This window comes from Nematolebias whitei, chromosome 17, assembly GCF_014905685.2.
Source record: "Nematolebias whitei isolate Nwh7 chromosome 17, NemWhi1, whole genome shotgun sequence".
NCBI classification, from domain to species: domain Eukaryota; kingdom Metazoa; phylum Chordata; class Actinopteri; order Cyprinodontiformes; family Rivulidae; genus Nematolebias; species Nematolebias whitei.
Window position 1 is genome coordinate 37,460,889 of NC_056514.1, and position 20,921 is coordinate 37,481,809.

General features: G+C 43.6%; 2 protein-coding genes across 3 annotated transcripts; both read left to right on the forward strand.

The window, feature by feature from the left end:
• The first annotated feature begins 327 nt into the window (after positions 1-327).
• On the forward strand, positions 328-7,901 carry tmem106a (transmembrane protein 106A). Its single transcript, XM_037691567.1, has 8 exons — positions 328-363; positions 1,555-1,729; positions 1,903-1,966; positions 2,039-2,192; positions 4,399-4,539; positions 4,611-4,654; positions 4,742-4,795; positions 7,793-7,901. Exons 2-8 carry the CDS (start codon positions 1,564-1,566, stop codon positions 7,899-7,901), a joined length of 732 nt encoding a protein of 243 aa, XP_037547495.1. The 5' UTR covers positions 328-363; positions 1,555-1,563.
• A 3,660-nt stretch (positions 7,902-11,561) lies between these two features.
• arl4d (ADP-ribosylation factor-like 4D) lies at positions 11,562-13,870 on the forward strand. Of its 2 annotated transcripts, XM_037691237.1 has the most exons (3): positions 11,562-11,646; positions 12,744-13,421; positions 13,457-13,870. In XM_037691237.1, exon 2 carries the CDS (start codon positions 12,816-12,818, stop codon positions 13,419-13,421), a length of 606 nt encoding a protein of 201 aa, XP_037547165.1. In that variant the 5' UTR covers positions 11,562-11,646; positions 12,744-12,815; the 3' UTR covers positions 13,457-13,870. The 2 variants fall into 2 exon arrangements, with proteins under 2 accessions (XP_037547165.1, XP_037547164.1); XM_037691236.1 differs by having other exon boundaries at positions 12,744-13,870.
• Positions 13,871-20,921: the final 7,051 nt, after the last annotated feature.

Below are 20,921 nucleotides of genomic sequence, written 5' to 3' on the forward strand. Positions count from 1 at the left end.
ACCGCAAGGTGGCGGCAAAAACCCGAAATTGAGAAAATATTTTTTAATTTATTTTTATAAATTCCTGCTTTTACATTAATTATTTATAAATCCGGTAAACTTACTTTGAAAAAAAAAAAACTTGTAGTATATTTTGTTTCGGCTAATTCTAAATAAACAGAAAAGGTAAAAAAAAAAAAAAAGTTCAAAAGACGAGCGCACGTGACGATGAGTTGTAGGAACTGACCTAGGCGGAAGTGTTTGATGTTCCTCAGAAGCTTCGACGCAGCAGATTAAACTTTCTCCATGCTGCTTTTATAAAATCAAACCTTAAAGAAGCGGGTTTACGTCCAGAGCTGGGATTAAATCTCCACTGGAGTGAAGGTAAGAGAAGAAATAATCTGTGCTGTCAGCTGAGTCCAGACACGAGGAGCCATTTTTACTGACGAGCTCCAACCTTTCACATTTATTTATTATAAAGGAAGGATCATTTAAACTTTAGACATTATTAAATAATAAATCAGTTTGAACAAATTAAAGCGCCATGAAAGGAAAATCTGCTGGATTATTATGTTTTAGATCAGTCATTGTTTAGTGTAAAAATAAACTTATTTGAAAGTAAAAGTTGTAAAGCAGAAATTGTGTTCTTAAATACACGTTTATTGCAGAAGTTTAATAAAACTGTAATAAATTATATAAAATATCTATAAATAGTACAAAAAATTATGACTTTATATTTATATATATTAAAAAAAAAAGCTCCATCCTGGTAATAAAAGTTAAATGACGTCATATTCTTCATTTTTTATATATATATATATATAAAAATATGAAACTGTCCGGCATTCAGTTTTAATTTCCAGTTTTACACCTTGCAACTATTTTTATTTTTAAAAAGCCAAGTTTTATGGGAAAAAGCAGCCGCTTGGTTAGTTTTTGTTGTTTTGTGCATCACAACCCAACAAACCTGTTGAGCTCCTCAGATACTTCAGGGATGGAGTCCAAATTGAAAAACTATAAAGTGTTTTTATTGTTAGAAATACTGACAGTAATTACATTAAAACATTCACGTGTGCCTTGTCTTGTGCGTCACTCTAGTCCATCAAATGAGAATTGCTCCTTGGAGTCTTTTTTATCATTGTATCTATTAAATGTAGTTTTTACTCTTGTTCCTGGACGAACTATAATGAACCTTTCAGGAATTAATAAGAAGCTGTTTGAGTCGACCCAATTCAAGATGGCTGCCACCGCCCACTGACCTTAAAAAACACAAAAATGACCACAAGTCAGTCGTTTTTACAGATGTTGAGAGAAAATTTGGCGTGGTAGTAGCTGAGCCTGATCTCCATCATGCGCTTGTGTCATGTTCATCTTAATGTAGTGGGAGAACCATAAAAACAACCCGTCGGGGTGTGTTTCTTCTCATTTTTCAACACTTTGGACTCTGCTCATGTGCTGCGGGGATGAGCTTTTATTGAGCTTCTGTGAGAATCCCTTCAGTGCAACGCTGACGAGAGTCGGCCCCGACGCAGCTGTTGCTGTGTTTTTCCATTCAAGCTGGACTTTGTCTTGCAGCGAGGCGACATGGATCCACCGGAGAGAACCGGCAGAGCCGCAGAGGATCCTGAGCTCACCAGAAAGATGGAGAACGGCAGGATATTCAAGCACTTCCCTCCGTACGGGAGCAGCGACGGCAGCTCGGCGAGCGACACCTGCCCTACGTGTCGAGGCACGGGGCGCGTTCCCCGAGGTCGGTCTGGTTTCGTGGAGTCTGATTTTAAATGTTCTCTTCTGCTGGATTCCTCACCTTCGTTTGACCTTTAGTTCCTGCTCGGCAGCAGCGGAGGAAGCGAGTCGAACATTAAAGTGCGCTCGCCTCAGTTTCGTGGTCAAAATAAAACTTCCTTGTTTTTGTCTTGGCAGCCCAGGAGAACCAGCTCGTTGCTGTAATACCGTGCAACGACGTGAGGCTGAAGCCCCGACGCACGTAAGGGTTCGGAGCGGAATCGAACGTGCACGTCAGCCGGCCGGTTCTAACAGCTGCGCTTGTGCCTTTCAGGAAGCTGTACGTGTGCGTCTCCATGGCTGCGTGCCTCTTCGTCTGCTGCCTGATCCTGTACTTCCTGTTCCCTCGGAGCGTCACGCTCACGCCCGTGTCCGTGCTGTCCGTCATGGTTTATTTCAGCCCCGACCAGGTCGAGCTGGACGTCAAGGTAAGTAGCGTGGCGTTTACCGCCACTCGTCATGAGCTTACGGGCTTATTTGAATTGTTTCTGCACGGTGGAATCACGGTTTTTTGGGTGCACACGTTTGAATTTATTTTTATTAATCTACACGAACAAACTTTATTTCTAAAGCACCGTCCGTGCACAAAGTGCTTTACGTCAGATTGAAACAAATAAAACAGAGCAACAAATAAACATCAACGAGTTGTAGAAAGGGAGTGGTGGTGCAGAGTTTAGAGAATCAGAAGGCCACTGGTTCAACTCCCCGTACCAACAGCATCCAAATGTGAGTGGGAAAGGTGAAGCATCCACACCTGTCCTCCATCTTTACCGCTTGTCCTTTCCAGGTCACAGGAAGCTGGGGTTTGTCTCCATCAGTCTCTGTGCCTGAGACGGGGGACAGCCTGGACAGGTCTCCAGTCCATCACAGGGACACATAATGAACAATTCACTCTCACTCACATCGAGGAACAATTTAATATGTTTTGTCAGATCCACTTCCTGATGCGACTCTCACCATTTTCTGGTAAGAGAGCTGCGCTGGCCCGTCCTCCGAACCGGCAGATTTAAGACTTGAAATATACATTTGTGAAAAATTAATCTTCCTAAAAGCCAGACTGAACAGAGGAGTGTTGAGTGTTCGTTTGAAAACGTAGATATCTACACCGCCCCTCAGCAGGTTGCACCTGGACCGTTGTTCTTCTGGAAAGTTTCTGACTGGTTTTTTGACTCATCTTCTTCTGGACAGAACTGGTAGAGTTGATTTAAACTGGTTGGGTTCTCGACTCAAGAGGTCAGAACTTTGAGAAGGTCAATCCAGAAGCTCAATGTTAGACACATCTGTGTTACGTTAGTGTGGGCAGTTGTTGACGGGAGGTCTGGGGGATTAGGGTGCATGAGAGAAGATGAGCGTGATGTCTGTAGGATCTTAGCTAGCATGTCTGTATTGCACGCTGCTAGCTTAGCACTATGCTAGCTTAGCACTATGCTAGCTTAGCGCTACGTTAGTGTGGCAGTTGTTTACGAGAGGTCTGGGGGATTAGGGTGCATGAGAGAAGCTGAGCGTGATGTCTGTAGGATCTTAGCTAGCATGTCTGTATTGCACGCCGCTACCTTAGCACTATGCTAGCTTAGCACTATGCTAGCTTAGCACTATGCTAGCTTAGCACTATGCTAGCTTAGCACTATGCTAGCTTAGCACTATGCTAGCTTAGCGCTACATTAGTGTGGCAGTTGTTTACGGGAGGTCTGGGGGATTAGGGTGCATGAGAGAAGATGAGCGTGATGTCTGTAGGATCTTAGCTAGCATGTCTGTATTGCACTATGTTAGCTTAGCACTATGCTAGCTTAGCACTATGCTAGCAGTTGTCTACCGGTGTTGGTGGGCGGGGTTTGTGCCATGCTCTCTACAATAGTTACTGAATCAAGTGGTTACTTATGTAAATAAACATAGATGTTTAGAAACCTGTTCAAATACACCAGAATACAGGAAATGGCGTCTACTTTGTCCAACATTTTCTCGGGGAGAACCCCGAGACCGCCCACCCACCGGTGTGTCCCCCCCCCCCCCGCCCCCCACATTGCGAATGCTTACAAATGCCAATGAGCTGCATTCGATCATAATCGTCTCACGTTTCCAACAGAGCTCAAAGCAAATGGATACAAATTAGACAAGGCGGCGTCAAAACAATAAAATGAGCCAAAACATTTAGATCAAGTCAGGGCGTTAAAGCACTTCACTAACAGGAAGTTAAGCCTCGGCCTTATCAAGTTATAAAAAAAAAAAATACATTCTAGAATCAGTTCAAACTCCGGCGCCAAGTTCTTGTCTTTAAAACCAATGAAATGGTTCGTTGCATCGTCATTCCTCTCCTACATCTCCACGGTGCCGTGTTTCATCCCATGAAGTTAATGTTTCATGGGATGTCCGTGCCCACCACGACCTCAGCCGTAAATCTGCTCCAGTTTCGGTGTCGGGGAAAAAAAGTCATCGCATTGTGTTGAGGCGACCTCGTTGAGTCGCTGCAACAGTTGTCGTCGCTTCACGACAATATTTAACCCTCTGTTGCGCAACTCGTTTTACACGGTTTTAGATTTGAGTGCAACGACCTGTGAAGGGCTTTCACGTGATCCAAGTGCCCCGTGACTCTTTTAACGAGGAGGAAACGACTGTTTGCTTGTTCTCCGTTTTTAGAACCTCATCAACATGAGCAACGAGAACTTTGTCCCGGTTCAGATTACGGACTTCGCCATGCAGGGCCTCATTATCAAAACGGTGATGGGTAACGTGAAGGTGAGCAACATGACCACCATACCGTCCCGATCGCGACGCTCGGTGAGTTTCACCCGCAGTCGCAATATGTTCGTATCACATGACGCAGTTCTCACCTGTAAATCCGTTTGCAGTACACCACAGAAATCCACCTGCAGATCCAAGACAAAGACTTAAAGTAAGAAGCAGACGTCATTTTCATTAGAGATATCGAGCGAAGTCTCTGACGATTGTTCCTTTTTTTTATTTTTCGAATGTCTTTCAGCAACTACTGCAAATCGGGCAGCATCAAGATTCACACGTTGTTCCTGCAGCTGCAGTAAGTGTCAAAAGTTCTCGAAGAAACTCTGAGCCGCAGCGTTGAAGGCAGATTACAAACCACAGCCACGGAGATATTCTCTTTTCAGATGACGCAAGACGGGAGTCCACAGAATCACCAGCGGAGCTTTTCTTTCTGTTTTGAGTTGAGCCTTAAAGAGTCACTTCTGCTTCGGGGCAGCTGTGATTTCCTGGCTCAGCTTCATGGAGAGGCAGCGAAAGTGCCTTAAAGCCACAAATACTCCGTTCTGAATGATTTCTACGTGAAGGTTTATGCTTCAGATTAGAGCTTATTGACAAGCGTGCGCAAACTAAAACTATTAAATTAAGTTATATTACTGAATACATGCTGCGGTAGCTTGGTGGTCAGTGCTGCCGTCTTGTGATCCTGAGGTTGCAGGTTCAAACCCAGGTTGCTTCAGGAAGGGCGTTCGGCGTAAAACAACTGGCAAATCTTTCACTCGCTGTGGCGACCTCTGAAGAAGGGAGCAGCCGAAAGAAACTTACCGTATTTTTTGGCCTATAAGTCGCATTTTTTGCATAATTTACAGCCCTGCCACTTATTTATGTTTTTTTTTCTCCATATTTATAAACCAATGTTTGGCTGAGATATGACCGTTGTTATTCATTCTGACTGAAAATATTGAACATGACCATTTTCAGCTGCTTGATGGCATTCGAGTAGTATGGCATGCCGTTGTGCCATGTAATACTGTGTTTTGTTTTTTTTCTCCAACCACCGGGCCGTGGGTCAGTGCTCTGGAGCAGACAGGAGGAGGCGCACGCATTTGAAGGATCACTGCATATTTTTCAACCCGCCCGACAAAGAGTGACTGTAAAACTATTAACTAAATAAAACTGTAATTTTAAACGAAGCTTCCGAATATCACATCAGAGCTGTTCCTTTCTGCTTCTGCTCTTAAAAAAAAAAAAAAAAAAAAAACCACGCCCCTAAAAGTTCAAAGTCGTGGGCAATTTTATTAAAAAAACACACATTTAATTAAAGTTTTGCACCGTGCATAAGTTCCTGCGCTTTTCTGAACAATGATGTGAATTAGTGCGGAGCAGGGAGGAGGATGACGAGGCTCAGCTGACCCCGGCGTGGGATCTACTCATTAACCGAGAAATGATCCTGCACTTAATACACTTCCACGTCATTCCACCTCATGTGGTACATGTGGTGGAATGAAATTATGTACACAGGGTCCCAGTTACATCCAACAATAAAATGTAAAAGAAAAACAGTAATAACATCTAAGATATGAACTAAGAAAAACATCAGCTAAATATACTCTAAGCACTCATAACATAAAACATTGAACATCAGCACAAACATGAACATGAGTCTGTGAGTGGATGAGCACGCATGAACACATCAACATGAAACAGATCAGCAGCAACATGAAACAGATCAGCAGCAACATGATGTGATTATTCTGAGAGATTCATGAGTCTAACAGCCTCAGGGTAGAAGCTGTTCCTCAGTCTAGTGGTTCTACACTTAATGCTCCTTAACCTCCTTCCTGAGGGGAGTGGGGCAAAAAGTGTATGTGCTGGGTGAGTGAGGTCCTTCATGATGCAGGTGGCTCTCTTCCTGCATCTGGAGGTGTAGATGTCTGTGATGGTGGGGAGGCTGACTCCAACATCTTCTGTGCAGACTTCACCACTCTCTGCAAAGCTTTTCTTTCTGCAGCTGTGCAGCCTCCATGCCACACGTTGATGCTGGAGCACAGGATGCTCTCCACTGCACACCTGTAGAAGGAGGTGAGGACTGAGCTTCCAGACCAGCTCGCCTCAGCCGTCTGAGGAAGTAGAGTCTCTGATGAGCTTTCTTGATCTGGCTGGTGGTGTTGTTGCTCCAGCTGAGGTTGTCATTCATGTGTACACCCAAGTACTTGTAGCTGGAGACTACTTCCACCGCAGATCCTCTTATGTTCAGGGGGGTGTAGGTGTTTTTGTTCCTTCTGAAGTCCACAACCATCTCCTTCATCTTCTTCACATTGATGTGAAGGTTATTCTCTTTGCACCAGCTCTCCAGGTGTTCCACCTGTAGCTGGACTCATCATTGTTTGTGATGCATCCCACCACCGCTGTATCATCTGCAAACTTTACAATGAGCCTGGATGGGTAGCTGCACAATCATGCGTGAGCAGAGTGACCAGGAGGGGGCTCAATACACATCCCTGAGGAGAGCCAGTGCTGAGGGTTATGGTGGAGGAGGAGAAGTTGTGGATCCTCACTAACTGTGGTCTGTTTGTTAAGAAGTCTAGTACCCAGTTGCAGATGGAGGGGCTTAGTCCTAGTGTGAGTAGTTTGTCCATCAGGGTTTGGGGGATCATGGTGTTGAAGGCGGATGTGAAGTCCACAAAGAGCATACGGACGTAAGAGTTTTTCTGCTCCAGGTGGTTGAGCGCAGTGTGGACCACAGAGGAGATTGCATCCTCTGTTGATCGGTTCTCACGGTATGCGTACTGATGAGGGTCCTCGTTGATGTTGATGGTTGTTTTGATGTGAGTCATGACCAGTTTTTCGAAGCATTTGGCGACTATCGGGGTGAGGGCCACTGGCCGATAGTCATTCAGACCAGTCACTGTAGAGCTTTTTGGGACTGGGATGATGGTGGCAGTCTTCAGGCAGGTGGGAACTGTCTCCAGGGTAAGTGAGGTGTTAAAGATGTCTGCCAGCACCTCACAGAGCTGATCAGCACATTCCTTCAACACTTTTCCGGGGATGTTGTCTGGGCCGGTTGCTTTGTGAGGATTAATCCTCCTGAAAGAACTCCTTACTTCGGCTGAGAACTGACAATTAAGCAACTGACAAATCAGCAAATTCAGTTTGTCCACAGGGGTAGGAACCTCAGACACCAAGTCTGCAATATACACAATTTACAACTCACACAAAATGCTTTTTTCAAACGTAAAGAGCGCTATGATAGAAAGTATTTTAAATAAAAGCAAAATGTAATAATTTAATGTGTTTTGTTCTGTTTGTCCACCAGGATGACCATGAATATTTCCTATCTTGCCCACACGGAGCAGCTGACGCGGGACACCTTCGCCTACATCGACTGCGGGGCCAACTCGACCATCCCACATCCTCTGAGATGACCCCTTCTTTCATGACCTTTGACCTGTGCTCGCGTTTCCCGCAACCGTTTAGCGTAAGCAAACCATTCTGTTATGACGGACTCCTCCGCGTCGTTTGGGAAAAGTCGTTTTGCGCTCGTAATATCCAAACGGCGGAGACTTCCTACACGGCGCTGTAACAAAAAAACGACACGCATTTTATCCATTTTTAATTTTATTTATGAATTACGAGCTGCAGCGGTGCGCCACTGCGTCAAATCAAACCGTTGGTTTTCCACGAGGTTTAATCAGAAGTCACGTGTCGCGTCCACGTGTTGCTCTCACGCAGCCGGCGGCCATCACTCAACGCAAACGAGTCGAATTGTCTCGTCGAAACGTTTCGGCCGGTGTCGTTTCGAGGTTAAACTTTATTTTTTATCTTAAGCACCCACAAAAAAAACACGCGCACGAGCAGGTGTACTAAAAACCTTAGGAAAGTTGATGAAGCAGCAGCAGACAAGCGGGAACATTTTGAGCGCGGCGCTGGAGATTAAGCTCCGCCCCTTTCCCAACCCAAACTGGCCAATGAGACGTCTGATCACCTCTGTTCCTGCCACTACGGCCTCATCTTCCTCATCACTACCGGTAAACGACTCGTCATCCTCACTCTCAGCTGCTGGCAGTACCGCCTGCTCCAGGAAGCAACACGGACCAGTGTGGATCCACTTTAGTACCTGTTCCTTGGTTAGTCCTTGAGGTCCCCTCCCTTATGTTAGCATGTAGGGGGAGTGGTGGAGCAGAGGCTAGCGAAGGTCGCCGGTTCGACTCCCCGTACTGACATCAAAATGTGTGTAGGAAAGGTGAAGCACCTGCCTCTACCCTTATTTGCCCCACTCTGGGCCCTTGAGCAAGGCTCTTAACCCCCACCACCCGCTCCACACAGAGGTCTGTGGTAGCTCGGTGGTCTGTGGTGCCATGAAGGACATGCGGCGTAAAAAAACAACTATGAAGTCCTCGTGCGAGCTAGTTCGCTGTGGCGACCCCCTGAAGAAGGGAGCAGCAGGAAGATTTTAAAAAGTTAGCGTTGACCAATAGAACGTGCCTCGTTTAAAAAATAAATAAATAAATAAATAAAACCGGCCGCGTCGCCTGGAGGCAGCCGAGGGTTAAAACTCAGTTTGTGCAGAGATGAACCGTGTTCTGTTAAATGTGAAGTCGTTTGAAATGCGTTGACGATTTGTGTTGATTTATCTAAAAAGACGTTAGTCAGAGGTGGCTCAGGTGGTAGAGCTGCTGCCTCTCAGCAAGAAGGTTGCAGGTTCAAATCCCGGCCCCGGTTGGGGGGCCTTCTGGGTGTTGTTTGGATTATTTTCTCCGTGCTGCGTGGGTTTTCTCCGGAAACCGGTTTCCTCCCACAAACCAAAAACATGCATGTTAGACTGACTGTGTGAGAGAATGGTTGTTTGTCTCTGTGTCCCTGTGATGGACCTGTCCAGGTGTCTCACGCAGTGTTCGCTGGATGGATGGATGGATGGATGGATGGAAGCTCGTCTGTGAAGATGCTGGAGTTCCTTCAGATTCTTTGCGGTTTCACATTTTGTCACGTTGATAAATCGAGCAGAGCCGCGGCTCTTGGCTCAGCTGTTTTCCTTCGTTAATCTTCGTAGTCTCGTCTCGTTTTGTTTAATCCCAGTTTGAGAGCGTTCGATTCGTCTAGATCAGGGCCGTTGGACTAAACTGCTCAGGGGTCGGACTTCCAGCTGACGTTAACTTTGTTTTATGGTTTAAAATCTAGTTTTATTTTAAAAAAATGAACCCACTGGGGCCGAACTGAGCTCACCTGTGGTCCTGGTTTGGCCCCCGGGCCTCCAGTTGGTCTAGATTATAAGAAAAATTAAAGACGGGACGAATGGTTTGTAACTTGAGATGAGTTTTAAGACGTCTCGTGGCCTCGACCCGGCACAGCGCCCTCCACGTCTTCCCTCCTGGTGAGAAAAGCAACGTTTGGGTCGGTTTGTGGCTCTTTCAGCTGATAAACAACGTTCACTTCTAATCTAATCTGGCAGAATTATGAACATTTTTCTGACCCATATTCCAAAGTGAGTTATTTAAAAAATAATCTAAATTGTCCAAACGCGTATAAAACCAAACATCCTGCTCAAAACATGACGTTCCTGTTAAATCATCGTGAAATGAACAAATGTTTAAATTACTTCTTGGACTGTTAATCCCAAACTCTGTGTTAATTAATTTATTTTTTGTTGTGTTGATTTATTGTTAATCTTGTTTTGATTTATTTTAATTTGTAATGAGATTATAAAATCTCTGTCTGTGTCACAAACAGATTCAACCCTGAGCTGTTCAGGACTGATCTAATCTAAATCTTATTGATTTCTCATAGGTTTAATCTGTTATTGATTAATACATTTAACGAGAGCTTAAAATAATCACTACAGTGTTAAAAGTTATGCTTCTTTCAAATATATTTACTGTATAAGTCAGTTTCAGGGTTCTGTGTGGACAATGAGCTCTAATAATATGTTTATCTGAGTTTATTTTTAAAGATATTTGGTGTAAAACCTGCACTTTATTACACTGATGTTAAAACTTCTTGTGTTTGACGTTATTCCATTGTTGTTTGACATAAACTTAAATAAAATCAGAAAGCAAAGGTTGGAAAATCTCATCATTTTATTCAAAATGGCGCATGAATATCACGTTTAAATTAGGACATTGCACCATTTAGCGGGGAAAAAGGCTATTTTGAATTTTATAGCAGCAACACATTTTTTTAAAAGTGTGGACAGGTGAATATTTTGTCTTCATGCACATTTTATTTATTAAAAAGAAATGCTGAAAGTTGCTCTTTCTATTGAAACTGCTGCAGCTGTTCTGTAGTAAATTGTCCACCAGGGGGCGCCAAAGCTTCACTGCAGGACTTTGAACACTGCTGTTTAAAATGTTAGAGATTTAAATATTGTCCATTTTAGTCAATTTTGTTTATATTTTGAAAAGAAACGCAAAAAAAAAAAAAAACTTAAAACAATTGATATTTCTCGCAATCTTTCAATCTACAGCTAATCAAGTTGTAGCCAGTTTTTGGTGTTTTGTAAAATCAGTTGGTTGTAATGGCCATCTTAAATTGGGTTGGCTCCAATGGGTAAAGATTTGTAGATATACATCTAATGATTATGTCCAGAAGTTTTCATTAAGAACCATTCAGAGGTTTATGAGATATTTTGCTAACAAGACAGGTAAAGTTGATTCCAGATAGTTTATGGCAAAACTTTAATGAAAGATCTAGAGTCATTCTATATTAATCAGACTAGATGTGTGGGGATCAGTCTCGGCTACTACCACACCAAGTTTCAGGTCGAAATCTACAAATGTGATTGAGTTGCAGCCATTTTTCTACTTTTTCATTTCTGCTGGGTTTGGCCGCCATCCTAAATCCTGCTGATACCAAAAGTTAAACACTTGTAGCCGTGCATTAAATGGTCACTTCCTGAAAATTAAAGAAAAATCCGCCCTGTGGTTCACGAGATATTATGCTAACAGAGGTAGTTTGGCTTCATGGTGTTCCGTGCAGTTCGCAGCTCTACCGGCAGGGGGCGCGGAGCGTCTCCCCCTCCCCTCCAGGTGGACGTGACGTCACCCGGGCTGAAGGTGGTGTCGGCTCGCGCTCCTCAGAGCCTCAGTCGGAGGAGAACCGGGGAGGACGCCGCCTAACGTCGGTCATGGCTGTTTTTATCGCCTGTGGATGATTATTTGTTCATATTTTTTAAAGGTACGGACTTTTATTTAATCGAGCTTTAAATTAACGGGCGTGTTCACATTAACGCGTGAATGTTGATTTAAACCGATTTGAAAAGATTGAAGTTTCTTCATTCGTTCCTCGTTCGGCTCGGATCAAACGGGCCGAACCGTCGTTCAGGAAACGGGTTGAAAACTGTCGGAACCAGAACCGTCTCTGTGGCTGGAGGCAGATGTTCGATGCGGATCAGGAACCGGATCAGAGCCGCTGCAGAACCTGAAGCTCCGGGTTCAGGTCCAGCCTGAGGAGCCGCAGAAACCCAAAACAGCGGTTCGGTTCCGACAACCGGGTCCTTGTTTCAGATGGATCCATCTGAAGAGGAGACGAATCTGCTTGTTCTGCAGAAAATACACAAAATCTGAGTAACTGCTGGAACTGGAAATGTAGCCAAAGACCAGCTGAAAGTAGCTAAAGGTTTGCTTAAAACAGTAGGTGAAACTAAAGTTTGCTACAAGTAGAAACATGCGGCTAAAGAAGGTAAAAGTAATTAAAGTTCGGCAGATTAAGGTAGCAAAAATTAACACCAGCAGAGGTTTCGCCCAAAACAGCAAAAGATGAGCTAAAAGGGACAGAAAGCTGGCTAAAAGCAGCTTAAAGCAAAAAGTTAACTAAAAGCTGCAAATTGTTCATGAAATGTAGCAAAAGACTGGCTGAAAGCTAAATATAGCTAATTGCAAAGTTTGTCAAAAGTTCACTAAAAGTTACAAAAGGCTAAAGCTTAATGTAGCTAAAAGAATAGCTGAAAGCTAAAGGATGTAAATGTTACCTAAAAGTATCGCAAAAGATCGGCACTGAACCATTCAACTGGGCCGGTTCAATTTTAAATCAAGTCAGATTTAAAGTTGTAAAACGAACAGCTGAACGGCGCTGGACTGGAATTGTCAACAAAGAGCAGGAGTCCTAGCAGCCGAAGGTTTTCATGCACATGGCTGAAATGACACAGAGTTTGCAGAAGTCGCTGGATTTGAAGAAACGAAACGAAAGTTTCAGCTCAGGACACTGGACCAACACGACGGGAGCTCCGTCTCGTCTTCGGCCGTTAACTTTAGCTTCTCTGTGTTTCTGATCAGGTCTCCAGCTCCACCTGATCCAGTCTGAGGATCCGTTGAACCAGGAATCTGTCGGAGCTTCTGTTCGGGACCATGGGGAACCAGCTGACGGACATGGCTCCCAGCACGCCCTTCCTGCCGGGCTTCCAGTGCGTGCACGTGGTGGTGATCGGCCTGGACTCGGCCGGCAAGACGTCTCTGCTCTACCGGCTGAAGCTCAAGGAGTTTGTGAAGACCATCCCCACCAAGGGCTTCAACACGGAGAAGATCCGGGTCTGTGTGGGGGCGTCCCGGGCCGTCACCTTCCAGGTGTGGGACGTGGGCGGGCAGGAGAAGCTGCGCCCCCTCTGGAAGTCCTACACCCGGCGCACGGACGGCATCGTGTTCGTGGTGGACTCCACGGAGCAGGAGCGCGTGGAGGAGGCCAAGGTGGAGCTCCACAAGATCACCCGCACCTCCGAGAACCAGGGGGTGCCCGTGCTGGTGCTGGCCAACAAGCAGGACCTGGACTCGGCGCTGTCCGTCGGCGAGGTGGAGAAGCTGCTGTCGGCGCACGAGCTGAGCACGTACACGCTGCACCACGCGCAGGGCTGCAGCGCCGTGGACGGGCGGGGGCTGCAGGCGGGGCTGGAGAAACTCTACGAGATGATCCTGAAGAGGAAGAAGGCCGCCAGGCACGGGCGGAGCCGGAGGAGGTGAGCTCCGCCGGAGGAGGCTCGCTCGGCGGCGGGTTCGCTCCAAACACCGCAGCAGTGTTGGCGGTTGCAGCTGCGCTCCAGCAGCTGGACTGACGGTAGCTCGTCTCCACCTCCGCTCTGCACGGCTTGAGGTTGGACACAGACTCGTTTTTACGCCTCGTTTGTCGAGACGTCGGTGAAAAGCTCCTGCAGCGGCTCGCGCTCCCCGCTGGACGTTTTGACTCCCCGCAATATTTACTGAACGCTGTACGGGTGCCAGACGGCGGAGATTTTTCATTTTATTTACTAAAACTGTGACGTACGAGGCAGTGTTGCAGATTACAGATTAGATTTAGGTTCTTTACCGTGAATGAAGACGTTTTTTTCCCCGTAACGAGCACAGCCGTGAAGTTTCGGTTGCTTAAATTTAATTAAGTGTTGATGCAAATTGTACATTTTTGTAAATCTACAGACCTAATAATAAATCTACGCTCTGTACAGAAAATTAAACTTTATCTTTGATTTATTGATTTATTTAGGAGACAAAATCGTGTTTCCGGTTTGGAGATTAAATTTGTGAGCGCTGATTCGTTGGAAACGTTCGTCTCGTTCACATCGACGCTGTGACTTTTTTGCTTTTTGTAACTTTTACACTTTTTTATTTTACAAATATTTTCTCCACAGAAATATTCAGTCTTCAAAACTTCAGCTGCTTGCTCTGTTTTTGTCTTGCGCTACTTTTTAGTTTTCAGCTAGCCCCTTGCCTAATTTAGCTTCTAGCTACCTTTAAGCTTCTTTTAGCTTTTAGCTATATTTATGTTTTAAGCTTGTTATCCTCCCCCAGTGTTTGCTGCTTTTAGCTTGTGTTTTGTTACTTTTTGCTTTTATGCTTTTAGTTTTCAGCTAATATTTCTGGCAAGACTTAGCCTTCTGCCATTTATAGCTTTTAGCTACTCCCTTGCCTAATTTTGCTTCTATCCACTAGTTAGTTTTTTTTTTTTTTAACTATATTTAGGTTTTAAACTTGTGTTATCCTCAGTCAGTGTTTACTGCTTTTAGCATTTTTTTAATTACTTTTGGCTTTTAGCTAACCTTTTGCTACTTTTTTGTTTTTTATAAACACTGCTGCTTTCGGCTGGCATTTTGCTACTTTTAACTGAACTAGTCTGTCTGTTTTTAGCCTCTATCCTCCATTTAGCTACTTTTCAGTTTTATTTTGTTATTGTTGACAATTAGCCACATGCTACTTTAACTTAGGTTTCTGTTACATTTAGCTTTTAATTAGCTGTTTGTTAATTTTAGCTCACATTTTTGAGTTTTAGTTAGCCATTAGCTACTTTTAGTTTCTAGGTAGCCTTTGTTATTTTCAGCTAACCTTTAGCTTCTTTTGGCTTTTAGCAAACATTTTGCTGCTTTAACTAACATTTTGTTAACATTTACTTTTAGCTAGACTTTCTTTTTAGCTTTTATCAGTAATTTTACTGCTTTTCAGCTAATGTTTTGCTACTTCTAACTTCTAGTTATCATTTTGCTATTTTTATCAATACTTTTGCTCCTTTTAGCTTGCATATTTGCTTCTGTAAGCTTTTAGCTTGCATTTATTACTTTTGGCTTTGAGCTAACCTTTTGCTACTCTTCTTTTTTTACAAACACTGCTGCTTTCAGCTGACATTTAGCTATTTTTACCTGAACAAATCTTTCTGTTTTAGCCTCTGTCCTCCATTTAGCTACTTTTCATTTTTTTTATTTTTGACAATTAGCCACACGTTACTTTAACTTATGTTTCTGGTACTTTTAGCTTTTAGTTAGCCATTTTGTTAATTTTAGCTTGCATTTTCCTGCTTTTGTTTTTTAGTTAGCCATTAGCTACTTTTAGCTTCTAGTTAGCATTTGTTACTTTCAGGTAGCTTTTTGCTCCTTTTGGCTTTTAACTAACATTTTGCTAACATTCACTTTTAGCTAGTCTTTAATTTTAGCTTTTATCAGTAATTTTACTCAGCTAATGTTTTGCTACTTTTTCTGGCTCCTGTTAGCTTGCATATTTGCTTCTGTTAGTTTTAGCTTCTGTTTTGCTCCTTTTAGCTCGTACAGCTTCAAGTCGTTCAGCATTCACAGGAAATTCAGCTTCTCTAGTTTAAAAAAGTCATTTTTAGGAGCATAAAGTCGTTCCTCAACATTTCCCCGTAAACAAAAAAGGTCAAAGATGCTACGTTGGTCAGCTCGGTCTTTCCTCGGGTTAATCTTTTAGTTTTACGGCTCGTGGACTTCGGCTGCTTTGGTTCTTTGTGACCGCTCCGGTTAACGGCCTGCTGAGCTCTAAAGAGCGGCACATAAAGGCTAATAACTCCCTCAGGAGTGGCTGAAAGAGCCGAAGTAAAGAAGAGGGACTACTTTACGTCCCGTCCCTCCTCCAGGCGTGACTTCCTGCAAACCAACACTTTCAGCTTCTAACCGACGGTTTGCAACCCTGCAGGTTTCAGTGTCCTGACTTATGAGCCTCCTTTCTGTTCTTGAAGGAGGTTCTTCCCTCCCCCACCTAAGACCCAACAATCCGTTTAGTTTGAGCCCCCCGGCTTCTGTTGTCTGCCCAGTGCTTACAGCGACCATTACTGGTCCTGCTGTGGGTTTACGCTCCACAGAAGCCAATTTATCCAGAAAGAAACAAAGTTATCCTCGTTCCTGGAGCTGCGACGAGCTGTGGGAGATGGAAAGAAATAAAACCACACAAGATAAAACTGGAACACGGAGACGCTTCGTTTAAAGATCCAGTTTAACATGATGGACCGCCTCAACACGTTTAGACCACAAGACCAGTTCTAAGATGTTGAGGAAATAATGTCCGGCGTCTGAGGCTGGAAAACGATGCACGTTATTCCATAAAGGTCAAAAGTCATTTAGGAATGACCAGCGCCTCCTCCCAGTCGGACATGACCAAACCACCTCAACTGGCTCCTCAATGTGGAGGAGCAGCAGTTCTACTCTGAGTCTCCTGATAACTGAACTTCTCAGCCCATCTCTGAGGGAGAGTCCAGCTGCCCTGCGGAGGAAACTCACTTCAACCGCCTGTATCCACCATCTCATCCTTTCAGTCACTACCCAGAGTTCATAATAGGTTAGGGTAGGAACGGAGACCGACCGGTAAACGGAGAGCTTTGCCTTAAAGCTCAGCTCCCTCTTCACCACAACGGACTGGCACAGAGTCCACAATACTGCAGACACTACACCAGTCTGTCAATCGCACGCTCCATTCTTCCCTCACTTGTGAACAAAACCCCGAGGAGTTCAAGTATGGCGGAAGCATTCGGTGCAGTTTTCTTTGTTTCAAGCGTTTTGTGTAGGAAATACAAGTTAAAATGTCTAAACGTCTTATCTTTGAGGAGAACGTTAGGAGAAACAGTGGGAGTCTATGGGAACTGGGCTGTGCTCCTGTGAGTGGATCCAAGAGGAAACTATAAATATAGATTTCACAGTTTGTAGCTTTAATTATGTTAAAGGGCGTTCAACATGACACACGACTCCTGCTAACAGATATAAAGTCTGCCTTCAAATAAGAAAAAGGACAATTCATGACCTTCACTGCTCGTCTGTCCTGAGCACTAATGGGCTTCAGTACGCAGAAGATCTGAAGGGAGTACGGTCAAAGCTACTAGTGACAGTTGTGCTGGCGGACTCTGTAACCTGTTCACAAAATACAACAGATTGTTGACCTGGATCAGTGTGTGTGTGTGTGTTGCACCTGACAGGACACGTTAACGCTCGCCGGCCTCCTGCCGGGCGTCCTCACGCACCAAATGTCGAGCCACATAAACGCACGCACACATCTCGACGCCTGTGACCTCACGGTCGCCGTTATGCACAACGGTGAGCTCATTACACGTTTCAAGGGTGTCTTTTGCCGAATCATCTCCTTGCAGCAGCTGGTCGCCGAATAAATTTGCATGGAGATGTGATGTTCTCAACAGCTGAGACGCACCGTGGACGTTCGGAGGCGTCGGTCTGCTGATGCAAAACTCCCAAAATATTCTGTGACCGATACGTCTAAAAATAAAAAAAAAAAGGCGACAAAGACGCTGCAGGATCCTGAATATTTGATCTCACCCCGGAACGTGAAGAACGTGTGGCTGGTATCTTCTCTGCATTCTCTGGATGCTTCTGACTCGCACTGAAGATTTTCCAGTTTCTGAGACGTAGAAGTGGCTGGCGCGAAACACTCGGAGGGGAAACGGAGGGGAGTAACGTTTCGAAAATACTGTCTAAAAGTAACAAAAGGTAAAATAAGTGTGAAAAGTTTAGTTAAAAGCAGCAAAAGATTGAGAAAATGTTGCACAGAGATGACTAAAAGGGTAGCTAAAAGTAGCTAAATGTTATTGAAGGCAGCAAAATTTCTCTAAATTTAGTAAACGGTTGATAAATTATCGCAAAAAGTAAGTAAACTCAGGAAAATCTGCACACGGAACAAAAAACTATATGCACGATATTATCGGTATCGTCCGATATTAACGATAAAGTTAAATATCGGACATTCCATCAAAATAACACTGATATAAAAGGCGCTGTTTTTTTTAAATATATTGTATATTTATAAAGTGTCACATCATTTTCAGCCCCTTTTTGGCATCTGCATTTGGTAATGGCCCAAACTGACAAAGATTGTGGAGAATAATGTATTTTAATTCCACAGCAGAGACAACAATGTAGTCTCTGTGAGTAACAGGTCTCTCTTGTAAATGAGTCCTCAAGGCTCAATGGGAACTAACCAGTATAAATAAAGGTTGAATGGGAAAAAAAAGTAGGTCTAGGAGAAAAATATATCGGTATCGGTTATCGGCCAAAAATCGAGCATCCCTACAAAAAACTCAAATATTCAGCTCTACAATCAAAACAGACATCTGTACACAGTTGTAACCAGTGGAAAAAAAATTACTGCATCATTTATATTTGTGATTTGAATCTCTTCTATACAATAACACATTTTGTAAACTCTGAAGGTTTATCTGGATCCAAACTCCAGAGTGAAAACTGGTCGTTCTGGGTAAACACAGATAAAAGCTTAATTTCATAACATGACTCCTGAGATGTTGATTCTTTGGGTTTCTCTTTTTATATTTGGAGGTAAGGCCCTTTATTTACGTCTTTGGCCCACCCAACCATCTGCTGGCTCATTGTCCCACGTTTTTCCCTCCCCAAACACAAACACAATGTTGGGATCAGGTGAATAGATGCACACGACAGTGAAACCAACAAAATGTCAGGAATTTCAGGAATGTATGAGCTCCAGATGAGTCATGTCTTGGTCTGCCACCTCCTAATCTTAAAGAGGTGGGTCGGTTCCAACATTAAATCAATTTTAAATGAGCATATTAAACTATAAAGACTGAATGTGGTGGTGTTTTAATGTTATTAATCCAACCCAAAGCAGTATTCTTCGGCTCACTACAGTGTTTGATAAAAACACATCAAGCAAACTTGGTTGAAATTCGTAAAAGACAGAATTACTGTTGCCAGATATACGATATTTATTGTATTCGTGTGAAAGGTTTAGGTTCGATATGATACACGATAAATTGGTTTAAAATTTTTTAAATATACAATTGTTTTGGTATTTTTCTTCTGATCCAGTGGTCCAGAGGAGACAGGAATATAAGGAGATGCAATGTAGAGCAAAGAGGGAGGTAGCTAAGGCAAAGCTGAAGGTGTATGATGAGCTGTATGGGAGGCTGGACAGTAAAGAGGGGCGGGACCGATTGGCGAGACAGAGGGATCAGGCTAGAAAGGATGTGCAGCAGGTTAGGCTTGTTAAAGATAGGAATGGTAATGTTCTAACAAGTGAGGAAGGTGTGACGGAAAGATGAAAGGGGTACTCCGAGGAGCTAATGAATGAAGAGAATGAAAGAAAAAGAAGAGTAGAGGTCATAGAAACTGTGGACCAGGAAGTGGGAAAGATGAGTGAGGGTGAAGTCTGGAAAGCTCTGAAAAGAATGAGAATATGGTAGGACCTGATGACATACCAGTGGTGACCCCTGAAGAGGGAAAAGGTGAAAGAAGATCTTCTGATTTAATGGTGTGCAAATGTTTTGACATGTGGGTCAAAATTGTGAGGTTGAAAGAACCTGTGGTGCCAAAAAAAATTAGAATTTTAGCTTAAAATCTGTTTTTATGCACAATATTGTAGTGGTAGAGCAACAGTTTTAAGTCCTAGTTCCAAACACTTTCCAACTATTTATGTTGTTAACGAAAGGCATTCTGTTCCTTTGATTTGTTGAGTTTATTGTTTTTGTTTCCTCGTGTTTGAAAAGTTCGTTTAAGTCTTTCATCGAGAACGAACGCGTAATATGAGTTTATTTATTTATTTTTTTAAGTCACTGCAATGTGGTGGGACTAAAACCTGGGAGTGGATCCTTGGGGTGTTGGTTGAAATTCCACCTGGGAGGGTTTTTTTTTATTTATTCGTATTTTTATTTTCAAAATTCTTCTGAAACCACCGACGTCCTGCAACAAGTTCTTGAAGCGCCGAAGGGGTGAAGGAGAATTACAGTTCGTCCATTCCCTTAATGAAGTCCAGTTTCCTTCAGGGTCCTAAAGTTCTTTGCAGATTATTTCATCGTGAATTTTTTGTTAAAATTTTAAAACGACAAAAACACCTCCCATTTATAGAAAAATCACCATCTTAAGCTCAGAAATGATAAAGTTTCTAAATTGCGGTCGCGGATGTAAGCGCTCAGAGGGCCGCAAATGGCCCCTGGGCCGCACATTGGACACCCCTGGACTCAGCCACACCAGGCACTCAACCCTCCCCCACTTCCTGTTCGCCAATCACAATTCATCTTGCCCTCCCACTGAGAAAGAGATCATTTGCTCAATAAAGTTAATAATGAAATACTTAATTCTAAACTAAACCTGTAGTGACTAAGACACGACATAAAGCCCGACCAGTGGTGGAGTCTACAAATATCAAGGTCAAAGCTGCCATGAGTTGTTCCTTTTTGACCTTTAATCCCTATAATTCGGAACTAAAGGGTGTAATTTTTATCCAAATTATTAAAAAGGCAGTAGCTAACAGCCCGTAAACTAAAGTGGTGCAGAAATGTAAAACCAGAGAACCATCAGAGTTGTTGATAAAATCTGACTGGACTGTGTCCGGTGCTGAAACATTTACGCGCCGAGCTGTTAACAAATAAAAATAATGATGCAACAACTTCTTTATTTGATGAAAAGCAGCCGGGGACAGACCCAACCTCTTTTAACGAGCCCACCCAAGCCTTAATTGGAATTTTCTGTCGTCGTGGCAACTCAGAGTCAGCAGTCACTAAAGGGTGACCTGCGAGGGCAACAATGGGGGTCAAATGACTTCTTGTGGATGGAAGTCCGGTCCAGTTCCTGGGGGGCGGGGTTAGAAGATCAATACTGGAGTCCTGAGATCACCAAATCACCTGGTCCGCCTCGGTGCGTTGGTGTTTTTAATCTGCAACTATCTGTCTGCTGCAGTTTTGATGGTTTGCTCTATTTAGTTGTGTTGACGCTC

Excerpts from the sequence above, each read along its gene's own strand:
- tmem106a (XM_037691567.1), top strand. The coding sequence starts at position 1,564 with ATGGATCCACCGGAGAGAACCGGCAGAGCCGCAGAGGATCCTGAGCTC. Across the intron at positions 4,540-4,610 it reads CGTCCCGATCGCGACGCTCG|TACACCACAGAAATCCACCT; the intron begins GTGAGTTTCACC and ends ATCCGTTTGCAG. Across the intron at positions 4,796-7,792 it reads ACGTTGTTCCTGCAGCTGCA|GATGACCATGAATATTTCCT; the intron begins GTAAGTGTCAAA and ends TTTGTCCACCAG.
- arl4d (XM_037691236.1), top strand. The coding sequence starts at position 12,816 with ATGGGGAACCAGCTGACGGACATGGCTCCCAGCACGCCCTTCCTGCCG.